At 51.7% G+C, this 23356-nt stretch overlaps 9 protein-coding genes across 9 annotated transcripts; 1 reads left to right on the forward strand and 8 right to left on the reverse strand.

Annotated features, from left to right (window-relative positions):
* Positions 1 to 138: 138 nt before the first annotated feature.
* N7473_009909 (putative SNF2 family helicase/ATPase PasG) lies at positions 139 to 2976 on the reverse strand (the record flags this gene model as incomplete). The annotated part of the gene is made up of 4 exons (XM_057155848.1): positions 139 to 986; positions 1042 to 1783; positions 1836 to 2636; positions 2701 to 2976. 4 exons carry the CDS (start codon positions 2974 to 2976, stop codon positions 139 to 141), a joined length of 2667 nt encoding a protein of 888 aa, XP_057004503.1.
* A 712-nt stretch (positions 2977 to 3688) lies between these two features.
* On the reverse strand, positions 3689 to 5516 carry N7473_009910 (uncharacterized protein; the record flags this gene model as incomplete). The annotated part of the gene is made up of 2 exons (XM_057155849.1): positions 3689 to 5237; positions 5326 to 5516. 2 exons carry the CDS (start codon positions 5514 to 5516, stop codon positions 3689 to 3691), a joined length of 1740 nt encoding a protein of 579 aa, XP_057004504.1.
* An 877-nt stretch (positions 5517 to 6393) lies between these two features.
* On the reverse strand, positions 6394 to 7437 carry N7473_009911 (dual specificity protein phosphatase family protein; the record flags this gene model as incomplete). Its single annotated transcript, XM_057155850.1, has 1 exon — positions 6394 to 7437. One exon carries the CDS (start codon positions 7435 to 7437, stop codon positions 6394 to 6396), a length of 1044 nt encoding a protein of 347 aa, XP_057004505.1.
* A 2975-nt stretch (positions 7438 to 10412) lies between these two features.
* On the reverse strand, positions 10413 to 11350 carry N7473_009912 (putative C2H2 transcription factor; the record flags this gene model as incomplete). The annotated part of the gene is made up of 2 exons (XM_057155851.1): positions 10413 to 11001; positions 11073 to 11350. The coding sequence occupies 2 exons, from the start codon at positions 11348 to 11350 to the stop codon at positions 10413 to 10415; spliced, it is 867 nt and encodes a 288-aa protein (XP_057004506.1).
* A 1424-nt stretch (positions 11351 to 12774) lies between these two features.
* On the reverse strand, positions 12775 to 13764 carry N7473_009913 (alpha/beta fold hydrolase; the record flags this gene model as incomplete). The annotated part of the gene is made up of 1 exon (XM_057155852.1): positions 12775 to 13764. The coding sequence occupies one exon, from the start codon at positions 13762 to 13764 to the stop codon at positions 12775 to 12777; it is 990 nt and encodes a 329-aa protein (XP_057004507.1).
* A 309-nt stretch (positions 13765 to 14073) lies between these two features.
* Positions 14074 to 15980, reverse strand: N7473_009914 (uncharacterized protein; the record flags this gene model as incomplete). The annotated part of the gene is given in 8 exon segments (XM_057155853.1): positions 14074 to 14244; positions 14334 to 14445; positions 14692 to 14774; positions 14786 to 14889; positions 14954 to 15469; positions 15545 to 15632; positions 15727 to 15800; positions 15824 to 15980. 8 exon segments carry the CDS (start codon positions 15978 to 15980, stop codon positions 14074 to 14076), a joined length of 1305 nt encoding a protein of 434 aa, XP_057004508.1.
* Positions 15981 to 16676: 696 nt separating this feature from the next.
* N7473_009915 (putative regulator of nonsense transcripts) lies at positions 16677 to 20000 on the reverse strand (the record flags this gene model as incomplete). The annotated part of the gene is made up of 2 exons (XM_057155854.1): positions 16677 to 19707; positions 19768 to 20000. 2 exons carry the CDS (start codon positions 19998 to 20000, stop codon positions 16677 to 16679), a joined length of 3264 nt encoding a protein of 1087 aa, XP_057004509.1.
* A 472-nt stretch (positions 20001 to 20472) lies between these two features.
* On the forward strand, positions 20473 to 21405 carry N7473_009916 (snoRNA-binding rRNA-processing protein IMP4; the record flags this gene model as incomplete). The annotated part of the gene is made up of 2 exons (XM_057155855.1): positions 20473 to 20478; positions 20542 to 21405. 2 exons carry the CDS (start codon positions 20473 to 20475, stop codon positions 21403 to 21405), a joined length of 870 nt encoding a protein of 289 aa, XP_057004510.1.
* Positions 21406 to 21847: 442 nt separating this feature from the next.
* Positions 21848 to 23170, reverse strand: N7473_009917 (BRCT domain protein; the record flags this gene model as incomplete). Its single annotated transcript, XM_057155856.1, has 5 exons — positions 21848 to 22324; positions 22381 to 22484; positions 22557 to 22592; positions 22660 to 22869; positions 22960 to 23170. 5 exons carry the CDS (start codon positions 23168 to 23170, stop codon positions 21848 to 21850), a joined length of 1038 nt encoding a protein of 345 aa, XP_057004511.1.
* Positions 23171 to 23356: the final 186 nt, after the last annotated feature.

A 23356-nucleotide genomic window follows, 5' to 3' on the forward strand; every position in this document is an offset into this window, starting at 1 on the left:
GACGAAAGACCGAGTCCCTCTAAGACCACACACCAATACAAAACACCTGTAGAGCCGCAGAACATTACCAAACCACCAGCCAGGCTCGGGATGAACATGAACACAAAGCAAAAGAAAAGCCAACAAAAGTATACATCTTTAAGACATCAAAGACTCGCCAGCATCACGCTTAGTCTCGACAGAAACAAATGCCGGCCCACTCTTTTCGAGACCCTTTTCAGCACGGGCATAGGCCTCCTCACTACGATCCGTGAGGATCTTGAGATCTTCATCTGAAAGAATGGACGCAGGATCGGCGCCAGTTTCGAAGCGCTCGAATTCATCTTCACCGAGTACCTTCCTCAGCTCCTCCACGTCATGGGCACTGCCCGTGTCAAGGAGAGACCGGAACTTGCCCTTCTGAATGACCAGACGCTCAAGGCGACGTTTGGAATCTGCTTTCTCGAGAAGGGTTTGCTCGACGGTGCCCTTCGTTGCGAGTCTGTAGATGATCACAGGCTTGGTTTGTCCGATGCGGTGTGCTCGGTCCTGGGCTTGGAGATCTTGCTGAGGGTTCCAGTCGGAGTCGAAGAGAATGACGGTATCCGCAGCGACGAGGTTAATGCCCTGTCCACCGGCACGAGTACTGAGCAGGAAGATCTTGTGAGTCTTGTCCGTGTTGAAGGCCTTGATTTGCGCCTGGCGGTCGGCCTGGGCAATTGCACCATCGATTCTGCAGCAAGGCCAGTTTCGCAGTTGTGTAGCCCAATCCTGGAGAATGTCGAGCTGCGTCTTAAATTGGGAGAAGATGAGGATCTTATGCCCCTTTTTGAAGAGATAGGGCACTAGACGGTCAAGGAGAAGCATCTTGCCAGATGCAGACACGAGAGTTTCGTCCACTGTGGAGTTCTCGTCCATCCATGGCCAGTAAAAGTTGTGGGGAGAGTTGCAGGCCAGACGGGCTTGCATGATGGGATTCATCATTTTCTTTTGACTGATCTCCTTCTCTGTGAAAATTGTCAGCCGAGTATAATGCATCCAGAATGGCTGTCGCGAACGTACTAGCAAGTTTGAGATTGTTTGCCCGTTCAATCTCCTCTAGTTCAGTGTCAATAGGTTCGTCTATCTCTTCTTCATCCTCTTCGACTCCTTGTTCAAGCTTGCGCAACTTGGAATTGAATTCTCGATCGCTGATATCCTTGTAGCTCTGAGGACCTCGGCGTCGCCGGGCTGAAGCCGTGCCACTGGCGGGCATGCTGTCTCGGGCTGTGCGCTGGCTCTTGTTGGGCGTCTCTGGCTCATCGCTGCTGCGACGACGCTTCAAGCTACGAGAGCGAGTAGTAGTATAACTTTTAGCTGTCAGACGCTCCAAGGCTTTTCCTTCAAGATATTGACGTCCAGTGCCACTCAGGATTTCTCTGTAAAGCTCTTTCTGTTCGGGAGTAAGCGGAGCATATAGAATGTACTCGCGCTTCTTGGGAAGAGAGTGCTCCACGTCGGTCTTGACACGCCGCAGAAGGAACGGCTTGAGAATAGAATGCATGGTGGTCACCAAGTTGCGCTTCCGTCGTTCAATAACTTCGGCTTTGCCTGAATCATCCAAAACAGACGAAAAGTCGAACCAGCCCTCGAAACTCTTCAAATCATTGAAAACCTCCGGAAGCAGGAAATGCAACAGCGACCATAGCTCAGAGATGTTGTTTTGCAATGGCGTACCCGTGATAAGTAACCGGTTGGCCGAATTGTATGTCATTAACTCTTTTATGAGCTTGCAATTCATGTTCTTGAGGCGATGACCCTCGTCCTGGAGACTCGATTAGCGTTGCTCGTGTTAGCAGAAGTATTCCAGAACATACCACAACAATATACCTCCACTGGTATTGTCCAAGGAACTTTGAATCGTTGATACAAATGTCGTAAGATGTACAAATGATAGGAAAATTCATCTTTCCCTGATCACGTGTTTTCATACACTTATTCCTAATGGCCGCACGCTCCTCCTTAGTACCGTGATATAGAACAGTCTCGATGTCGGGAGTCCATCTCTTGAACTCATCGATCCAGTTGCTCAAGGTACTAAGCGGCGCTGCAATAAGGTAAGGACCCGAGACATTGTTCTCTTTCAGGAAAGCAAGCATTGAGATAGCCTGCACGGTCTTTCCTAGACCCATCTCGTCTGCAAGAATACCGCAAAGTCCATTCATCCACAGCGTCTTCATCCACTCCAGACCCTCCAGTTGGTAGGTGCGCATCCTGCCGCCGGTTACCAGAGATGGCTGCTGAGTGGCGACCAGCTCCTGCCCACCAAGAGCAGTCGGATTGGCCTCATAATCTTCCGCAGCCTGTTCAAGGGCCTCTTGAACGGTGGGATTGTCCTCGTCGACCTTGACATCGGCTTTCTGAAAGTAGCTGGAGATTGTGCTCCCGTTGGCGCCGCTCTTGCGAGGACGGCCCCTTCTCCTCCCTGCGGCTGGTTCGTTCAATGTTTCCTCAGCCGCGGGTTCGTCCTTGACTTTATTGCGGGTCTCGCGTCGAGCGCTAGCTGCGGACTTGGGGTTCGCCTTTGGCTCGGTGGTATCTCGTTTCTGGTGGGCGGCCCGTTGTCTAGCTTCTTCCTGTTGTTTCTTCATCTTCTCTGACATGATAGCAACGAAGACCTATTGGCACACCAGAATTAGCCGTCGGCCGTAGAAAGTCGGTCACACAGTAGCTGCGGCTTACCGAGCTCGTCTTAAGGAGATGCATCAAGGCCTTTGCCTTGACATCCATGCCTTCTGTATCTTCCGCCGCTTCTGTCGCCCCTGCCGAGTCGCCATTCGGTGCGTCTGTGTCTTTTTCTCCATATTCACGATTGTTCGTATCTAGTTCCTTCTCCGAGTATTCTTTCTGGCCTTGATCGGTAGGCTCGGTCATCGGAGACGAGGGCACGGTCGACTCGGGCTGAGTAGTCCCAGACCGAGAATCGGTAGGCGTAATGGGCGAGTCTACCGCAGACATTGCGAGTAGGGAGAAGTCTTTCAGCGAGATTGAATGAGTGATCCGGAGAGAAAGCAAGAAAGAGGGTGTTAAGGAGTGTGGGTTAGATCTCGATCCAGGACAGGCCAGACGTCATTCCCAGGGGTGAGAATTTGTCATAAACCAGATTCCTCGAAAAGTGGAAAGAACGACTACTCTCCAAATAGTGCCCACAACAAGGTTTTCACAATATCCTACAATATCGTGAACTTCAATGGAAACCAACGGTATTCTTGAAAAGTGCTTGAAATCGGAGGCTAGTAGTCTACGCGTGTCTGACGCGGATTTTCGCGTCGGGTGCACGGACCAAGTTTTAATCAAACAAAGTACGGAGTAGATTTATTATCAAAGACTTGTGAGTAGATACGAAAAGATGTGATGGCCAACATTGCAATAGATCAGAAACAGATCTCCCTCCCAATGCCACCTATTTCCGATTCACATACCAAACTCACAGGTTCCCAAAAACTTCCTCCGAAGTCCACAAGGGTCCAAGGCAACGAGTCTAACAAAGGGTCTCATACGGGAAGTTGATAGATCCCGAAAATTCAGTCCGTAAATCAACAACGAGTAGACAGTCGGAAGTCATCTCATCACTCATGTTGCCTCCACCTTGCACATTCAGAATCAAACGTTACACTTCATGGCCGCTCACTTCTGCTTTCCTTGCCGCTGATTAGTGGCAGGCAGAAGATCACTCCATGTTCACATCGAAGCCCTTAGGCCGTGAGGAAGACCCGGACTTCGCGACGCCCCGGTACTCCTCGTTGAACCGGCTAGCCTCCTCCAGCAACTTATCCAGAGCCTCCTCATCAAGCTCTGAATTCTCCTCATACTCGACATCCGGACGGGAATCGTGGCTGAGGAAAAGCTTTTCGCAGTCGTTGGCCAGCTTTTGATAGCGAGCCTCCATCTTTTCCTCCCACGTTCCCTCCGCGATGTCCTGGCCCGTGGGGGGAAGAATGTCTGCGGCCGCAGCAAGCTCCTCGGCCTCGCGCTTGGCCAGCTCAATCCGCTGGTTATAGCGGAATTGGGCAACCAGAGGCTCTGGTAGCGCGGGCCCATTCTCGTTGGCCATGATATCGGCCGCGCCTTCTGCGCCGTGGGCAAGCCGCAATCTTCTCTCACGGGCAAGGTGAGCCCGGTTCTCATCGGGTTGAGTGAATAGCCGCTCCCACTCATCCCAATGCCCCTCCATGTTCTCAATCGGATGCCGCACCGGAGCAGGCGGAGCGATTGAACCTCCCTGACTGAAACTGTCGAGAGAGACTGTCTTCTCGGTCAACGATGGCTGTGTTGCTGGGCCGGCCTCCATTGGCATGGGCGGAAGCTCCTCGGTAGTAGTCAGACGATCGGTCCATCTCACACGCTTGGTCCGAGGATTTTCAAAAGGACGAATCTCTTCAACGCCGTTACTCCAGTCCCCGGCCAACTCCAGGGGTAGCCCATGCTCCTTCAGGAAACGCCAGGCTTTGCACAGATCGCTGGTCTTGCACTTTTTAAGGTTTCGATCTGGGTGCTCGAGGATTTTCTGCTGCGATTTGGAAGCAATTTCGGCTAGGACGCGCTCGGCCTGATCATCTTCGATCTGGCTGTGATCCACGCTCAGCAGATAGTTGCGCTGCTTGTCTCTCATTGTTTCCATTTCTCTATCCTCTCGCACAAGAGTTTGCTGGTATCTTTTTGCCCACATTTTAGCCGTTCTCCGCTGCTTCTGAGTGAGGCCGAGCTTTTGTGCGGCATCCTTCCATTCATCATTCTCCAGAAGATTGTCTGCGATCTCCGCTTTGAGTGACGGGAGAAGGTCATCCCATTCAGGAACAGGAACAGTTGACTCGGCAATGACCTCACTGTCGGTGTCCGAGAAGTCAAGGTTGGATCGATATGCAAGGTCCGATTTGTTGGCATCCGTTGAGTCCTTTTGTGCTTCACCTACCATGTCCGCCATGTTGCTGCTGTGGACCGGGTTCAGGAGGGTGTCACTGGCTTCGAGGTTCGCATTGGCTCTGCCAGGGGCTTCATGTTCGACATTAGATGCAGAGACCTTAGCAGACTCCTGGCTTGCTGGCTTGTCGACTTTGGGTGCATCATCCTGGCCACTGATTCTGAAGACCGGGCCTGGGTGATAGGATTCGCGAGGCAGAGGCTCAAGACCTTGAACGCGTCTCTCACGGTCTTCTTTGACTCGACGCAAGTGTCCCTCTCTGGTACCGGTAGGGATCGGCTGTCCAATGGGCGGCAGGCTTGGAAATGCCGCGGGAGGAAGGTTAGGATCGAATGGGGGGATCACAGGGCCCTTTATCTTGGGCTGAGGGGGTGGGGGTGTGGTACTCCAAGCCAGCCGCTTCGGCGCGAGCCTTTCGAATGCTTCGAATGCGCTCCATAAATTCTTCGTGTGTCAGAATTTCTTCGTCGGCTTCAGGAGGCTCCTCTACATGGTCAGAGGGGGGAGGGGAGGGGCGCGCGGGGGTGCGCAACTTTTTCTTGTGGCTTTTCTTTTTGGCTGTCTTCTTGTTGCCCATTTTGAATTGCCTCACGTCAGACGCGTGAGGGTTGGTTTCGGTTTCGTTGGTTTTTCACAGGACCAGTGAGACGGTCGAACGAAAGTATCAACAGCAGGGCTTCTTTCTCACAAGGTGACGCATGAAAAATACAGGCGAAAGTGTAGTAGAGCAGGGAACGTGATGTCGAGCAGTCGATACTTTCTCCCAGAGAGAAAGCAAGAGGCTGGTGCCCCAGGTTGCCCCGCAAGTGAGAGATGTGTCGAACTGAAGACACAAGATATGAGGCTTCACGATAATACTCAGTCTGGCGAAGAAAGATAAGGATGGTAACGATGCAGGATGAAGTAGGGATGGGATGGTGAAGGAAGATGGTAAGGAAGATGATGAAGGAAGACGGGGGGAAGAGGAAAAAGAGAAAAGGAGAGGAAGAGGTTGTTGTTGTGGTTGTTGATGGGCTCACGCGAGCCTTCCTCAGAGCTTTACATGCGCCTTCCCCACAATCTTCGACAACCATGGCAACTCATTCTACTGATTACTGCCAATGGAATAATTTAGGCACCACAGAACGGGGCCGACGAACTCGGAGAGATATTTGAATATCAAGTAGCAATAGATATGCAACATCAGATGGGTATTTCCGTCGAAGACGACTAGAACCACGGATAAAAAGACACTCGCTCTCTAAAAAACAGCCATAAGAATGACAAAGCCACCATATAACCACAGCAATACAGACAACCCACATTGCAAACCACGATCTAGACCCATCGATCTTCTTCTACCTTCTTGAGTTCTGTTGGCCATAGCGAGAGCTGAGACGAATATCCACTGCCGATGTGTGCAAATGTCGTACTCAAGCTATGTTCAGCAAGCATATGGCATTTGGGAGTTCGATCTAAGCGACTCGATCTTGGAACGGTGCACGAGGCATTCGATCCATGGATGAATGGCCCTCGTCATCGATGTCCATGTCAGAATCAGCCATGTCGGTACCGTGTTCCTGTCGATCAGCAAAGCTACGTTTCTTTGCCAGTAGCACAGGCGGGACAGGAGGAGGCGCAAGAGTTGCTGCTCCACTTTGCATGTTGGCATGCTTAGCACTTTCGACGTCACGTTTGGCCATCAGAATGGACTCGAAGGAAGCGAGAATGCGTTTCATGGGATCTTCAATGGAGACACAGAATCGGTGCTGCTGGACTGCATGGGTGGCGCGGACGGCATCCAGGTTAAGCATGACCATGATATATGCAATGGCCACAGCAGCCGAACGTTCATTTCCTGATTCACAGAAGACAAGGACCTTTCTCTTGGGTAGCGAGTGGTCAGCTATCGGAGAGCCCAAGTTAGAGTGGCTGCTATCGTCCACCCCCGCGAGATGATCATTGATTCGGCGGATTGCTCGAGGGAACGCGGAAATCAACTCTTGATTATCAAGAACGTCGATCGTATCAGCCTGTATGCCGAGTTGACTGGCGGCCTTGTCACCGGAAACGAGCCGTGCTTGAGCGGATTGACGATTGCGGATTGCCAGAAGAAGTGTGAAGCCCTGGCTGCGGAGTAGCTCCAGGTCCCGTAGACTTGAATACGGCCCCAGTGATAAGAAGGGAAGGATGGGCTGAGGCGCCCGGCGCATCTCATAGCTCCACTGCGAATGTTTGAAGCGACGAGTGAACCCATCGAGAGAGGCGAGGTTGAAGAATTCAGGGCAGATAAAATCGCCGTCTGCAAATTGGTGTGTTGCTCGGCTGAAGATCTTGTTGTCAACCACAACCGTGTCGTTGTCATCTTCAAACTGACCAAGGCCGAAGTAGCCTAATGCTGGATTCATACCGGCATTGGGAGGGTATTTGGGGCCGGGGGTGTAATCCTGTGTGCGGACATAATGTGATTGCGTATCGTGGGACATGGGCACTTCACCCGATGGAAAGGATTTAGACATGATGTCTGGCAAGGCCTGTGATGTCTGACGCGTGTGATTGTTGAGAGAGATCGATGTCGAGGTTACCACCCGAGCAGCACTGAACGAGAAGAAGAAGCAAGATCGAGAAACTTCCACTCAGCAGAGCAGCTCGGAAATTGGTGGAAAGTGGAACACCATGCCCCAAGTGCTGTTGGAGAAAGCCTGCCTTCACCGGCGCATGGCCGTCACGGAATGGCTTCAATTTCTTGACTGAAAAATTTTCCAGGAGAATATTCGCACACCTTGTGGGTTCCTGAGATTTGCTGATCGGTGTACCAAATGTTGTAAGATGACCCCACCATCCGGCCTTGAGGTGAGGTTGAATTAACCTACCTGGGGAAGCTGCCGCGAGATTATGTAAGACACGTTGCTGGTGGAGCCGCATGCGGAGAGAGTCAACATCTCGACCACAACAGGACATCCACATCAAGCTCCATTTCTCCAACCATACCTTATGGTAGAAATATGAAAAAAAGAGAAGAAGACCGAACCCGAGCCGCCCAGAATGGTTTCCGAGGCCGTTACTCCGCCCCACTGGCCATCCGGTACTGGGTAACAAGACGATCATGGAGAGAGCGTTGCCGATTATGCGAGTGATCGACCCCACCCGGTTTCGAACCCCTCCCACCCGCCGGAGGAGTGCGATGACCTAGCTGTTTTACCAACTAGGCCACCTCAGTGGCCTTGTTGAAAATGGGACCCTTAAACCAGTATATAGCCCCTCAAGGCAAACAAACCGCGTTAGCTCCCCCCACTCTTTCCCCCGGATCCCCACTATTGATATGGGTCTTTTTCAGACCACTCAAGGGCCAAACATGGTTTGTTGATCCTGATCTGGAGGCTTGCACCCCATGCGGTGGATTTTGATATTGGATGGAGACCACTACCATCAACCATGTTGATATCCAAGCCGGCATCCTTATTACTTGCACATGGAAACAGCATTACAAGATGACGGATTATACCCCTGTCCTGTTCAACATCCACATGACCAACCCGGTAGTACAGTGCGCTTCATAGCGCAGAGCGGATCGTCAACGGAGCAGCTCATTTCGTCCTTGGCTCCTGTCGACCAAAACGCCTATTCCAAAGCATAAATTCTGACCCTGACGGTATGGTATGGGGAATTCATGTTATTCAGCCGAGCCTTGGACCACCATGTCATCGATATTATACACCTCAGAGTATCCGGAGGGGAATCTTGAGCATCTGAGGCTATACGGTACTCATCTTAACAACTATTTGGACAGTCTACGGTAACTTCTGTTTTTTCCGCAGCAAAATACCCCCATCAGTCTGGTTGGTGAGGTTGGGATGGGCATTTTCAAATCCACCCGGCTTCTAGTCGTGTTGAGTCCGATATACTCTTCGTGCCATCCCTGATTGACCCGAGACAACACCAAGAGACGCTGCTCTGCGGCTCATCCAAATAACCGATGACCTTGGGGTGTGCATTATGCCGGACGAGCGGCGTAGCCATACACCAGTCGCAGCCATCGATTTCCTGCGTACACGGAACAGTCCTAGGCATCCGCAGGTCTATAGCCACTCAGGGTGACAACATCTAGGACCGTCCATGCTGACATCTAGCCTATCCGGCATGACTCGCCACGCCCGCGTCCGATCCGCATGCCAAAGCACTTCCCCCGGCTCCATAGCACCCACTGTGACAGCATCCTGGACCGTCCATGCTGGCAACCAGCCTATCCCCCATGGCTGACAATACCTCCGTCGAACCCACAAGACAAAACAGTATCCCCGACTCGTTAGTACTATCTCGGACGACCCATGCTGACATCTAGCCTATCCCCATGACTAGCAACGCCCCCATCAAACCCAAATCCAGCATCACGATTACAAATACACCCACCGCAACCTTCCCAAAATTACCTACATTAGTCCACAACCATCCACAGTCATCCACCGGACCTCCGACCTACTAACTCCGAGCCCTGCCCCCAACCCATGACACGAAAGCCACCAGTAAGCGCAAGCACAAGCACCACTCTCATACCCACTCTCACGCCCATGACGAATCCACCATCCAACATGACTCATTCGTATCCCGTCAGACCCCGACGACGGGCTCGTATGAATCGGGTGCCCGCGGACGGGAAATCAAATCCACCATGAGGCTCAAGCGCCGCTAGGCGGGATTACTGTACAAGGTGGGGTTGTCGGCGGGAAAGGAAAGTTACGCTAGGCAGGGCCTGAAAGCTACTGAGCTAGATTGAAATGGATGGAAGGCCTGGTTTGGGAGGCCTCAGGTGTTAGTGGTTGCCTGACGCTGGTGACGGGTGTGGCTGGGGCATCTGGGGAGCCTGGGGATCAGGGTGTCAGTGTTTTGGCCCCATTTTCCAGGGATCGACGGATCTACGGATGCCTTGTTTGCGAGGCTGCGAGGTACGAGGTATATAGTTTAGGGCTAGGCAGGGAATACGAGATGAGAAAGTATTCGATCGAAAACTCGGAGTTTCATTAAGAATTAATACGAGAAGATTATGATGGAAGAGGCTTACAGCCGCAGCTGCGACTAGGATATTATGTGAGAATCGAGTAGATTGAGATGGCAAAGGATAGCGGTTCGGGCAAATAATAAGCTTGGGAATAGAAATAAAGAAAAAAAAGACAATGGTACACCAGGGTATATGAGGCGAAGATACACCTGTTGGAAAGAAAACCGCCTGACCCATTGAAAGCCAATGTCAAGCAAAACGCCTTAGTACCCTAATAGCTAGCTTGACGGCCATCGACCCCCGGCCATCGACAATGAACCCAGATGCAGTAGACATGGTGAGAACTTGGGGAGGAGAAACGACGAATAATAGAAAAAAAAAAACAAATAATTCAAGACCTCGGATTGAGAGGAGAAACGCCCACGGAATGCAAGAGTAACATCACACGAAAAGCCATCCCAGATGATTAAGTGGTGGAGTAGAGACGGAAAGGGGGCTCTAAAGCTGAGGAGCAGCAGCCTGGGGTGGAGGAGGTGGCATCGCCTGCGTAAGCTGAGGGTCGTGTTCGGGCACAGGCGGCTGAGGAAGGGCTTGCTGGAGATCGGCAACGATGCGCTCCAGCTGCTCCAGGCGGCGATCCTTCTCCTGAACCTCGCGACGCAGTCGCTTGACTTCGTTGTGGAGGTCATCGCCATTCTCATCGGGATCCTGGAGGTCCCCGTTGGGCGAATCCTCGTGTCTGCGCTTGAGACCACCAGTGGCCGGGAGGGAGTTGGCGCGAACGCCCTCCAGCTCGCTGGCGCGTTCCCATGGCAAATCAACAAGGATGGAAGCTGTCGGGCCCTCATCAGTGTGCATGTGACGACGGCGCAAGTGCTCTCGAAGATTCTCCTGGCGCGTGAACCCGTTGCCGGTGCTGCGGTTGCAGTCGGCATAAGGACACATCAAAGGCTTCTTCGCGTCATTGTTCTTCTTATGAACTTCGCGCTGGTGGCGCAAGAGACCACCCGAGTAGGTGAAGCCTTGAATCTTATCACAACCAGGTTCGTAGCATTTGTATGGACGATCGTGTTTATCCATATGTTTACTAGGAGCGACGAGTTAGTATAGAGTACCCAGAAGTGACGGTCGCGTGGGAAGGGAGATGAGAATACTTACTTCCATTCACAAGGACGACGAAAAGTAGGCGGCGCAGCCTGACAGTCGGTGTGGTCGCAATAGATTTGACCTTCGGCGTTCTTTGGGGGATCGCGGTTGCGTCGGACGGAGAGGCGCGGGCGCGCGCTCTCCATGGCACCATAGCCGAGGGCAGCGGCTTGTTCGTTCATTCTGGCAATTGAAGAGAGAGATTCTGTGGCCGAGGCGAGGGCAGAGGCAACAGTAACCACGTGCGGAGCTTCACTTCGCGGACTAGGATAGTCAGATCCGTCGCCCATAGTATCGTGTTGACCCCACACCAAATGAGGGGATTTGTGGTAGAATAGAGATACCGGCAAGACGCGTCCACCGATCACTCACGACCACAACAGGAGTCGATTCAGAGGGGGAGGGTTATGAAGAGGAGAGCAGAAACAATTCCTGAGGATCAGGAAAAGTGACAAATCAAATAAATTGACCGAAGTCAAGAGGAAAGACGATGATCGCGAAGGTGTTGGGGTTGGTACAGTAGATGAATAGGAAAAGAGGAAGTGCCCAAATTTTCAGGTCTCAACCAGGCATCCCCCTCCCCTTTTAAAGGGCCGCCCGCTTGCGTCAAATCCGCCACTTGTGGCGCAGTAGTTTGCCGCGCTTCTGTCTTTCTCGGATTTTCTTTCGTCCACGATAGTCCCGGAGTTCCCGATAAGCTGAAAAAAGAGGATCTTCTTTGGTTTTTTATTGTTCAGCAGGGCAAATTCTTCACTGGACCGGAGATCTATACATATACTACTGCATGTATGCAGGCGCCAGCCTAGGGGTGCGTTGGCCTTTTAATGCTTTTCTTGCCTTGGGCCTTCTCTCCCCACCCAGCCCTGCCTAGATGGAGCTGTGACCGCCACCCTGACTCTACCGAGCTCTGTTGTCAACAATGACTCATTCGATCGAAAGATGTCCACTTCCGATCACCGCCAGAGCGGTCTTAGCGGGGGTACCAATAAGACTCGCCTTGTTCGCTTGATCGACCCAGTCTTGGGTTCCCATTGCCAACGAAATCCAGTCAGGCAGCCATTCCGGTGGGAGACTGAAAGCCTGCGAAGGCCTGAGAAGCCTGCTTCTGCACTTCGGCCCAGAAAGATCGCCACGATGGGTGCCTTACAAATCTTCATTTTAAAATGGAGCCCTACGGAGTCCCCTTCGGAGTTACCTACGGCGTCTCCTACAGGATGAAGGAGTGCATGTACTACTGTACTACTAAAGGATTGCTGTGGCGGTGATGCCCTGCAGGGTGACGGGTCACGGGACTTACCGATCGCCGGAAGATCACGTGGAATTGATGATGTAATCAACGTAATGCAAGAGGCTGTGCTGCTTCGGGAAGACTCTTGACTGGCTCCTGCATCTTTAGGCTGCCGAATATCCAGAGCTTCTCCCTCGTGGACTTTGACTATCTAAAGATAGTATGGATATTGATCGACATGCAGAATGCTTGCGAATCTTCAGGCGAAGCACCTTATTCATAGTCAATCTGCATTAGACGAACCTCCAGAATATCCATGGCAGTGGCAGTGAAGCATCAAAGGTTCTTGGTCATTGCAGGCTACAACGATACAGACAAATCTAAGAGCATGACAGAAAACATATTGGTATCAAATCAGATCTCCAAACAGGATTGCCTTCGAACAACGTCGAATCATATACAAGCAACGGCTGGACTATGATACCATCAAAGTTTCAGCGCATCGCCCCGCGGATTCCGCAGCTGATCCAACACCCATCGAATCTCATCAGCAACTATATCCGGCCGTATCAAATGCACATTATGTCCACAATCTGGCAGATGCACCAAATGCGTAGTCGAAGAAAGCCGTAGCTGCTCCTCCTTCAGCTCCTTGTCTATCGCCTCCCATCGATCCAGTAGATCCCTGAACCCTCGTTGCTGCAGTGGCGTCCCATTACCCACCTCAACACCCTTCTCATAAATTCGTTCATAATCCCTAGCGCTATTACAGCGAATCACACTTACCGGTCTCTCCCCCATAGCCCGATTCTGAAACTGCTTCTTATCCGCAAGTGTACGACAAACATCCACATACGAATCAACCTCGACCTGTGCAGCGGCGACACCACGCGCAATATCGATAGCTCTATTTCTCCATTCGTCCCTGGAAAGTTTCGAGTCCGCCCGTAGACCAGTAACCTGCGCTACTTTGAGATCCCCCAGCACGGCGTTGATATTGGCATCCGGCAGCTGGAAATAGTCACACTGTCGTTCGGTGGAGCCATCCGCGAATACGATACCGGCAACTTGGTCATTGTACAAATGTAAATACTCGCGCGCGATGATAGCGCCGTAGGAGTGTGCGACTAGGACCAACGGTGAGCGTAGGTTTGTCGCTAAAAGAAGGCTGTGTAGCTCCTCGGCGGCCGTAACGGCCGTACTAGTCGTGGGATTTGTGGATCTTGCTAAACTCGGTCTCGGCTCGCTGCGACCGAGCCCGGTTCGATCGTAGATCAGGATCCGGGAGAATTGAGCTACGAGGGGTGAGAGGGCTGTGTAGGAGGTTGCGACGTCTCCGGCGCCTGCTAGGATCACCACGAGTGGATCTTGGGGTGTGCGGGGTGGTCCACTGATTGAGATATACAGGGAATGAGTGCCAATCGACACCATTGCCGAGCCTGTATCTGTTGCCCAATCTTGAGGCGCAGTGTTCATGGTGAATGGTTGATTTCAAATGTTTCATGTAGCAGCCAGTAGTTTGACGCTGTGTACAGTCGTATACAGTCGTATAGATTGGTGCCGGTCGAGCGGGGCAGCGGGGTAGAACGTCAGCCGGGGACCCGTTAAGCCCTAATTAAAGTACAACTTTCTACCTTCGCTGTGTCAAAAATAGATCTATCATTTCTTGAAGCCAAGTACCTTCACTCGATGTTGGTACTAGTATATTACTTTTCACTCTAAAAACACACCAACTATTTGGACCAAAAGTACCGCCATGGAACGAGCTTTGTCGTCTCGAACATTTCATATACCAAACGGCGTATCATTCCATAGGAGCGTCTCAGCCTCCAACTCCTCATCATAATTTACCTCTGTGAATGCCTCCCAAATAATCTCCCGAATCTCTGGAATCCTCTCAGCACCATACACAAGCTTCGTAAACTCCCAATATTCTGGATAAAACCCAGCATTTTCCTAGTCCACAATTCCAGATAGACGTCTCTGATCAATCAAAATATTGCTCGGATGTAAGTCCGCATGGGTGAAGACAGATCGATAGTTACGGGCGTGAGCTGCCGAAATTTTCTCTCCGTCTCCTGATGCACGTAGCGATGGACAAGGAAGGCGTTGAAATCAAAGATCGAGTTGAACGCACCACATGTGCCGGAAGGGAAACTATAATCTTTTCAATGGGCCGCCGTGGGTGTTACCAAAGGCGTATGGGGTCTGGTTTGGGATGCAACGCAGTTGTGATATCACACTTTTCAAGTCTTTTGATAACTGGTCCCGCTCCGAGTATGAGAGCCGATGATAGACCGTTTCCAACGTCTGTCCAGGTACTGCTGTCATAACGAGAATAGGGTGCGTCCCTTGATACTCGTCCACGCAAAAGAGGTGCTGGGATTGAAGTGTACTTTTCACTAAACGCAATGCCTCGGCTTCCTTGCGTGGAGAGCGAGCACATTCCTTCCCGAAGAGTCCGAGTGGCAGCCGGTGGACAAGACCTGTGAAAGACCATGGATAGAGATAGGTGCCAAGCTTGATAAGCAAGCCGTCGCACTGGATACGTATCCATTTGGGGACGAGATGCCAGAGAGAGCGCAATGTCCTCGGACTCAACTGGACTGTTCAAATTGCATTAACAGCTTTAATGTCTCATAAGCAGAGGATCGGTGTTTCATACATAACGGAGGCGAGGGCCACCCTTTAGATATACTCTCTTCAACATGGAATAAATGCAAAGAGGCTGTAATGCGAAAGTGTGTTCGGAGCAAGAACGGATCTGGGAGAGGTAGTTTGGCGTCCCGGCTCTCCATTGTGAACATTTGCATTGGATCGTTCCATGGGCTATCATCGCTCAGGAACAGCGAGCCACAAGTCTTGGGCTCAATTCTTGAAACAAAGTACTGTTGTGAAGTCAGCTGGACATACCCAGGGTGCAGGTCAAGATCCCAAGAGACACTGACATAAACTTTGCTTGCAGATTTGATCTTGGTCTCGGTTTCGTCATTCAAACAGTCCACGGTATTAGTAATAGGAAAAAGATGTATATCACCATTTCGAAAGGCCGAATGGATGCTAGGGGAGAGCAGGAGTAGGTTTCTCAGTCGAGATTCGTTGGGGTTGTTTGGAGGAGGGCATGGAGCTTCGAAGCTATGGCTGGGGTAAGAAATGCCTGCAAAAGGGCATAGAGAGGGCCCTGATTATACCGAAGTATAGTGTTGATTAGCGATATCCTCTTCAAATATTGCTTGTAGAGATGACGAATCAACACCCACCTGCGGATCCATGTCACTGTCATCGAAAAGGCTAGGCGGAATCACCCAGGCATGATCGAAATGCACGGATACATTGGGACAATTCTATGCGTCAATTAGATTTTGTATTAAGTCCACTGGACCAATTTGAAATTAGAGATTTATTCTCTATAAACGCCAACGGCTTCTTCGGTTTTACCATGAAACATTTTGAGCCATCTCGAACTTCGACCAGAGAATGTGCCCCGGGCAGGACAGCATCGCGCAGGGCCACTAGTTTGATGGTTAGCTCAGACTCGAAAGCAGATTCATGTTCTCAGTCCGCCTGACACTTGGTGACAACTTGCTTCCATTCAAGCTGTATTTCTCCAAGTCCACACCATCTGGCCAGCTTACGAACAGACTGCACCTCTCTCTCGGCGTCTCCCGTGGACTCAAAGATGGCGAACCCATCCGTAGTTAGAAGGGAACGAGTTGAGTTGAATACTACTGATTCGCGGCTCACGCTTCGGAGACACTTGACAAGCTTGGCAGGGAAACGATTGGTCCTCAAATGGAATACTTACTCTACATGACTACAAGGTGAGACTACTAAAAGCATAACAAGTCTCGATTTTTCAAGGCAACAACATTGTAGATACCTAGGTAAGGACTGCTAGGAAGAATCGAGCCTGAGGGAGGGGATCAGGATAAAATTGCAAAGCTGCCCGATAGGTGACTACCGGACTCAGCTGGGCGGGACAGTGAAACCCAGCCATTGCATGTTCAGACAGCAGGCCCAAACGCATAAGTGCTGGAAGGCCAATGCTTGTCGCCTCGACCCATCGACAACCGCATGTGAGGGGGACGTCACTGCGACAACACAGTCTCGAAGGTGCAAAGGAAGATTTTGCCCCTTCAGACTGACTGAGGATATCGGTGGCCTTGAGTAATCATTCGGTAAAGCTGCAGCGCCCATGAAGGTAATGGGCCGGCTTGGCCTCACCGAACTGACGTCCTGATCGGCATGGAAGAATGGACGGGCAAGACTCTGGTGGAAGGGACTCTAACGTTTCGTGCGAGACTCTGCTTCCTCGAGATGAACATGATGAGAAGGCAAAGCCTGTTGGAGGCTAGCCCTAGCATGAAGTAGCGATAAAAGTATGTCACTCAGTCGTAGTTGCCGCCAACCTGGCTAGCGAACGCGGTCGAAACGCTGCGGGCATCATCGTCGTCATTGACGTTGTGTCCGGGGACGCCGCGAGTAACTCGAATGCTGGCCGAACTGCCCCCAAAGATGCTGCCATTGTCGGGGACACCACCACGGTAAGGCTCACGGCCGCCGGACTCCACGTAGCGCTTCAGACGATCGGACTGGCTGAGACTCGCTTGCTTGCTCATGTCGTTGATGCTCAAGCCGGCTAGGCTGACACCACCTTGGTCAGCACTGCGACCATCAATGATGCTTCCAGTGACATCGGACTCGGTAGCGGCAACGGACTCTCCAGCAACACTAGGAGCACCCTTGGCCCGGCCACCGTTCGCACGGCGACCACCAGAGAGGGATGGCCATTGATCAGCGAAGTTCTGGAACATCGGAGGGTATCCAGAGGGAAGGCCAACTCCACCAACGGCAGAGGAGTGCACCGAGGAGACATCATCAGGGATGTAGCCAACGACAGACCCAGTGTCTTGATACTCGTTGCGCTGGCCGTTGCGGCCGTTCATAGCACCGGCGACAGCAGCAGCACCGCCTTGATTGAAGCCTGAAGACATGTGGAAGCGCTGAGGGCCACGGTAAGCTTGCTTGGGACGGCTGAACTGGATCAAAGATTCCTGCAGGTTGGACAGGGGTCCCTCCACCAGACAATGACGTTCCTTGAAGTGCTGGAGCAGGCAATTCCATAGAGGGTGCTTGGAGAGCACCTTAGGGTTTCCAAGAATGACCAGACCAAATCGAGCACGAGTAAGAGCGACGTTGAGACGGCGGGGATCGCTCAAGAAACCAATACCCTGATGGTCATTGGAACGAACACAGGAGAGAATGATGTAATCCTTCTCTCGTCCCTGGAACGCATCGACGGAGGCCACTTCAATCTCCTTGTAGTGTTCCTTCTTGAAGGTACCCGTAGCCTGCATGGAGCTGACAATGTAGCTTCGCTGTCCTTCGTATGGAGTGATGATACCGATACCGCTTGGCTGTACACCGGCCTTGAAGAAGCGTGTAACAATCTTCTCGACATTAGTCGCCTCAGTGCGGTTGAGGTACGAAGTTCCGGAGGCGGAGATTTCTTCATTACCAAGGTTCGACCAGAACATCATGGGGTTATCCATCATGGGCCAAGGGAAGTCGACATCGCGGCGAAGACGGTCATGAATGGTAATACCATTCTGCAGCGAACCCTCGTAGAACATGTTGGATGGGAAGTCCGAGAGACACGGGTGCATACGATACTGCACATTCAGGCGAATAGGCGAGCAGCCAAGAATGACAAGACGCTCGAAGAGAGATTGATTCAAACCAGCCTTGGCGGCCTTCTTATTCATGATGACAGGCCCAAGCTGCTGGTGATCACCAACCAGAACGACTTGCTTACAGCCAAGAACCAGGGGGATCATACACTCTGGCTCCGCAGATTGGGTCGACTCGTCAATCAAGACAGTGCGGAACTTGAACTTGGCCAAGCGAGGATCACCAGCACCAACGCAAGTGCAGCAGATAACATCGGCATTGGTCAAGACTTCGCGCTCGGCGGCCCGAGTCAGTTGCTTCAGACGCTTCTCGTCCTGGCTGGACAATTCACCGAGCTCGGCCTTCAGTTGGTTGAGCTTCACCAATTCGATATTGCTATCGTTCATACGGACTTGCTCATGCAGAGAAAGGAAGGCAACCGGAGACTCAACATCCTCGCGCGACTTGGCAGTCACACGAACAGTCTTCAGGCCTGTGCGGTGGATACGCTCACACAGCTGGTCGACTGCGACGTTGGAGGGAGCACACACGAGAACCTGGCCTCCGTTGATCTTTGCCAAATGGTAGATGATCGTAGCCGAAGTGACTGTTTTACCGGTTCCTGGGGGACCCTGAATCAGACTCAGTGGTCGCTGTAACACACTCTTCACCGCATTGATTTGGCTGCCGTTCAGGTCGGGCAGTCCAGGGACGCTGAACTTCTTCGGGATCTGTGTCTTCATGGGAGCGGCAGCAACCTCATGACCGAGAAGACGGTGGAAGATGTAGCCCGAAACACTCATTTCATCAACGGCGAAGGTTTTCATGGCGAGCTGCATACGGTCAAACGAGGTGGACTTCCAAACGTAGTCGGCAGTGAAGTTGTGAGTGCATTCCGTAGGGACCGACTTGTGGTCGCCCTTAGAGCGCAACTCAATGGTGACTTCGTCAGACTGGTTGTTAGGGATCTTCATGACGTATCCAACACCCTCCCACTTGGAACGGAGTTCGCCGGTATACTTCAGGCGCATTTCATCACCAACCGCCAGCTTGACATCTCCAAGCTCGAGCTTGGGAAGGACGAAGCTTGCAAGGTGCTTGTTGTTCAGCCCAAGATCCCAGCGAACAATCAATCCATCCTGCGACTGCGATTCCTTGAGCTTTCGGTCATAGTCGGCTTCAATCTTGACGAGGGGACCAAAGATGTTCTGATACTGGAAAGCATCATCATAGCGCAATAGCACAGGCGCTGGCTCATCATCAACGGCGGTGGCTTTTTCCAAATCCTCCAGAGTCGCCTGCGAGTTCTCTTTCCACATTTCCTCCAGCTTTGCAATCAACTGGGGGCTGAGATGGCGGGCACGGAGCTGCTCTTGATCGGTAGGGGCAGAAACGAGCCAGGGCAAAAAGGAGCGGTCCTCAATAAGTGGCTGCCAACGAGAGGTATCCCAGTTCATATCCTTGGACGATGGCATAGCCGCACATGGCTGCCGGCAAAGAAGAACCACAACAGTATCTGACTTGGCGGGAATGAAACCGAGTAGGAAAACGTTCTTGGTACCACAGTTGTAGCATTCGAGGATAGTATCGCCGAGCGAAGAAGCCGGGTGCAGCTGCACCTCCTTGTGGCGAGCACGCACGAGGTGATTGACTATATGCGAAGAGGAGGTATTGCCTCGGGCACTGCAGAACCACTTGTTGCAAGAGAGACACTTTACCACGCTGCTGGGGTTATGAATGCCACAGTACCTAAAGAGTATCAGTTGTCAGTACGCAGACAGATATGCCAAAGATGAATAGATCACTCACGCGCATGCATGGGCAGGAAGCTCTTTCTCTTCCTCGCCGTTTCCATGGCCCTTGTGATGCGAAACTGGACCACCAACTGTGCTCTCCAAGTCATCGTCCTCTAGAATATCGGAGCCTTCATCTTCATCGTCATGACGGCGTGGCTGGGCACGGCCGACGCTGCCCATATGGTTGTCGTCTTGGTCTGCCATCACTGAGGCGTCATCTGCCAACACTGGATGGTAGTTATCCATGATAGATGCGGGTTGTCAAAGACGGTGATAGGGGAAGTTGTAGCGGAAGTCGAAAGGCGAAATCAATTTAAGGACAGCATGCGGATAAGCCAAAAGTCACAAGTCAAGTCTAGCCAAAAGAGCGTATGAGACGATTCGATCGTCCGTGGGCGGTTCTTCAAGGCCCAGTCCGTCTGTGTGCCTGAGGGGCAAAGCAACGGGGATTCTAGAATATCAGAGATCGAGTCAGCAAAGCAGTCGATAAGATATAGGGTACCACCTACATCCAAGCCACCTCTTCACAAAAGAGAGTAGAAAAGTTTGGAAGGACTCAAACTGACCTCCGCATTGCGATCCGCATTCTCTATCGGTGGGATCCCACTACGGCGACGAGAGCGGACCACTTGCGCAGCCCCGGAGTTTAGAAAAAAAAAGTCGCCCGCTACCATCGGTTTAGAAGTACTACAAGCAACATTCACATCCGCTCACCAAGATGCTGGTAAGCTTGTACTCAAATGATAAGAGATTACAGCATTGAATTATTCACTAACTATCTTCTTAGCGCCGTCAAACCCGCGAGCGTCGCGATTATCTTTATCGCAGAGCGCTGCAGCTCCGCGATGCTTCAATCGCCGAAAAGCGTGCCCAGCTGAAGGCCTCTTTGGCTTCCGGAAAGCCCCTCGATCCTTCGATTGCAAACGATAAATCTCTTCGGGAGAATTTCAAATATGACGAGTCAAAGGATGAGGTGGATGTGGATGACGAATACGCCTTGACATCCGGTCTGATTGACCCTCGTCCGCTGGTCACTACATCTCGCTCGCCTTCTGCTCGTCTAGGAGCCTTCGCCAAGGAAATTCGATTGCTTCTCCCAACATCTATCCGCCTGAACCGTGGTAACCTCGTCATGCCCGATCTGGTGTCTAGCGCAACCTCCGCTTCTTTGACCGACATGATCCTTCTGCACGAGCATCGTGGTACACCTACCGCCCTTACCGTCTCGCATCTTCCCCACGGTCCGACCGCTAGCTTCTCTCTTCACAATGTTGTTCTGCGTGCAGACATTCCGAATGCCGACCGAGGCACCGTCTCCGAGAGTTACCCGCACTTGATCTTTGAGGGCTTCACGACCAAGCTGGGCCAGCGTGTTGTCCAGATCTTGAAGCACCTCTTCCCACCCCGCGAGGCTGGCAAGGTTGGCACTCGTGTCGTCAGCTTTGTGAACAAGGAGGACAGCATTGAGGTGCGTCACCACGTTTTCGTGAAGAGCAGCTACCGGGATGTGGAACTTGCAGAGGTCGGCCCTCGGATGACAATGCGTCTGTTCGAGATCCGTGGAGGTACTATGGAGAAGGGCTCTACTGGTGACGTGGAATGGGCTCTTACCCAGTACACGAGGACCAGCAGAAAGAAGGACTACCTCTAGATTCCCCACGAAGTTGCATTTTGGTGTCGGCTGCAGGCGTGCAAAGTTATGGTACAGTCGGTCTGGTTTTCTTCGGGACAAGTTTTGGTTTTCAGTTCATTGGTGCATTGGAGTTTTATGGTCAACTAAAAGGCATTACTTGCCAGTTCATGTATATCATTATTGGTACTGTCCCTATACCCTGTTGAGTGACGAGGGCGATATCACGCTTCAAACGAACGAATTTTTTTTAAACAAAATAAACAAAGTCAAATCCCAAATTAAATCCCAAATTCAAAAAAAAAAAAGCAAAATTCCATCCTCCATCCTCATACCAGAAACCATGCTCGAAGAGTGTTTCGAATGTTGGTATATCGACCCTTTCCTTCTGTAATCCTTACCTGATCTTGTGTCCGGACTTGATATCCCTATCTGTACCAAGGGCTAGATAAGACATGCCAGTTTAGCTGGCGTCGATGTTGATACCCTCAGATTCGACATCAGCATTATTGCCACTGTCTTCCTCTGACATTGCCAGGACTTTTGGAAGAACAATTCCCTCAGGCCGAGCAACGTCTGCCTCCGATTCATCGGGTTCGATTCGACGGTTAACAGACAAAGAACCATCTGTACTTGCACCAGGTGGGCCGGCCCGCATGATGAAGCTGGTGAAGATATTTTCCTGGCTCTTGTAGAAGTACCAACCCTGGTGAGCGGGTATGACATTGCCCTCGTTGTCTGTCTTAGGGGTAGGGAGGCTGGCATCGTTTCTATCCTCCCAGTCCTTGCCTGCCTCGGCCTTGAAGAACTGCTTGAAGGCGTCCACAGCAGTAGCAATGTCGCTCTTGGGAAGAGTCAGCTCCTGGACACGAGAGGTCCCAACGCGGCTGTACTTTGCATAGGTCGAGTAGGTGGGTGGCTGTGAGGAGGTTTCAAAGATCTGTAATATTGTGTCAAATTGCCATCTTGCACAGGTATATGAGGCGCTGAACTCACTGCCACACGGTATTTCTCCCGAAGACGGGCTGTTTTACCCGCACGTGTGAGTACTGCGTCCCACGCTCCACCCGTCTGAGGATCACGGAAGATGGCCTTCTTAGCTGTGTCATCGTTTGTTTGTTAGTGTCGGTGTACGTCAAGACCAGGCAGGGTGTGAGCAAAAGTGAACGTACGCTGATTGATTGTTCCTTTCGGAATGAATGGATCCTCTATATTGAGACCGTAGGTTAGCGGCTTCTCTCGACCGACGATTCAAAAGAGGGTGGGTTAACATACTGACACGCGTCCGGGCCATTATTCCAGAGTCTACCTTGCCCTTGCTGTCTGTGCCATTCCTGCCTTCACCATTCTTCTTAGTGGGCTTGACCAGGTTCTCCAGAAGGAAGGGTCTCTCGGGGACCGGGCGGATAGGGTTGGCGTGTAGGGAGGCAGTAAGCCAGTCCCGAGAGACGATCTTGATCTTCCCGAGAGCCTTTGCAGCTTGCACTATATCGAATCAGTATTCAAGACACAGATCATCATCCACCGTAGGATAATGAAAGGAACGGTGAATGACATGAGTCTGATATTCCTTACCTTCATCCACGTTATCCTCGTAGGCCTGTTCCGAGGCAATCAGATGTGTGATCTGATCAGTGACTTTGTCGTGAAACTCTCCGCCGTTTCTGCGAATCCACTGGGGGAACTGGTTCCCTTGATAGAGGTCCCCAACAATGGCTGTGCGAACGCGCCGGAAAGCCTTACCCGTCTTGGGGCTTTTTGTGTGCTGCTTGGAAGGAGACGGCATGGTGTAGTGTTGCGGAGGGTTGTCGAGTGGGGGGGGAGATGAAGGAAATATGTGAGGATAAAGTGGGAGTTGTTTGGAGAGATTCGAAGTCGAGCACTCGTTGGGTGAGATGGAGAAAAGACGGAGGCCTTCACTTGTGGAGGGTCAAGGCTGAGAGATATTCCGCTGAATATGAGGTAGCTGTTC

This window comes from Penicillium subrubescens (genome assembly GCF_028828155.1).
Source record: "Penicillium subrubescens strain IBT 31985 chromosome Unknown utg000007l_segment0_segment0, whole genome shotgun sequence".
NCBI classification, from domain to species: domain Eukaryota; kingdom Fungi; phylum Ascomycota; class Eurotiomycetes; order Eurotiales; family Aspergillaceae; genus Penicillium; species Penicillium subrubescens.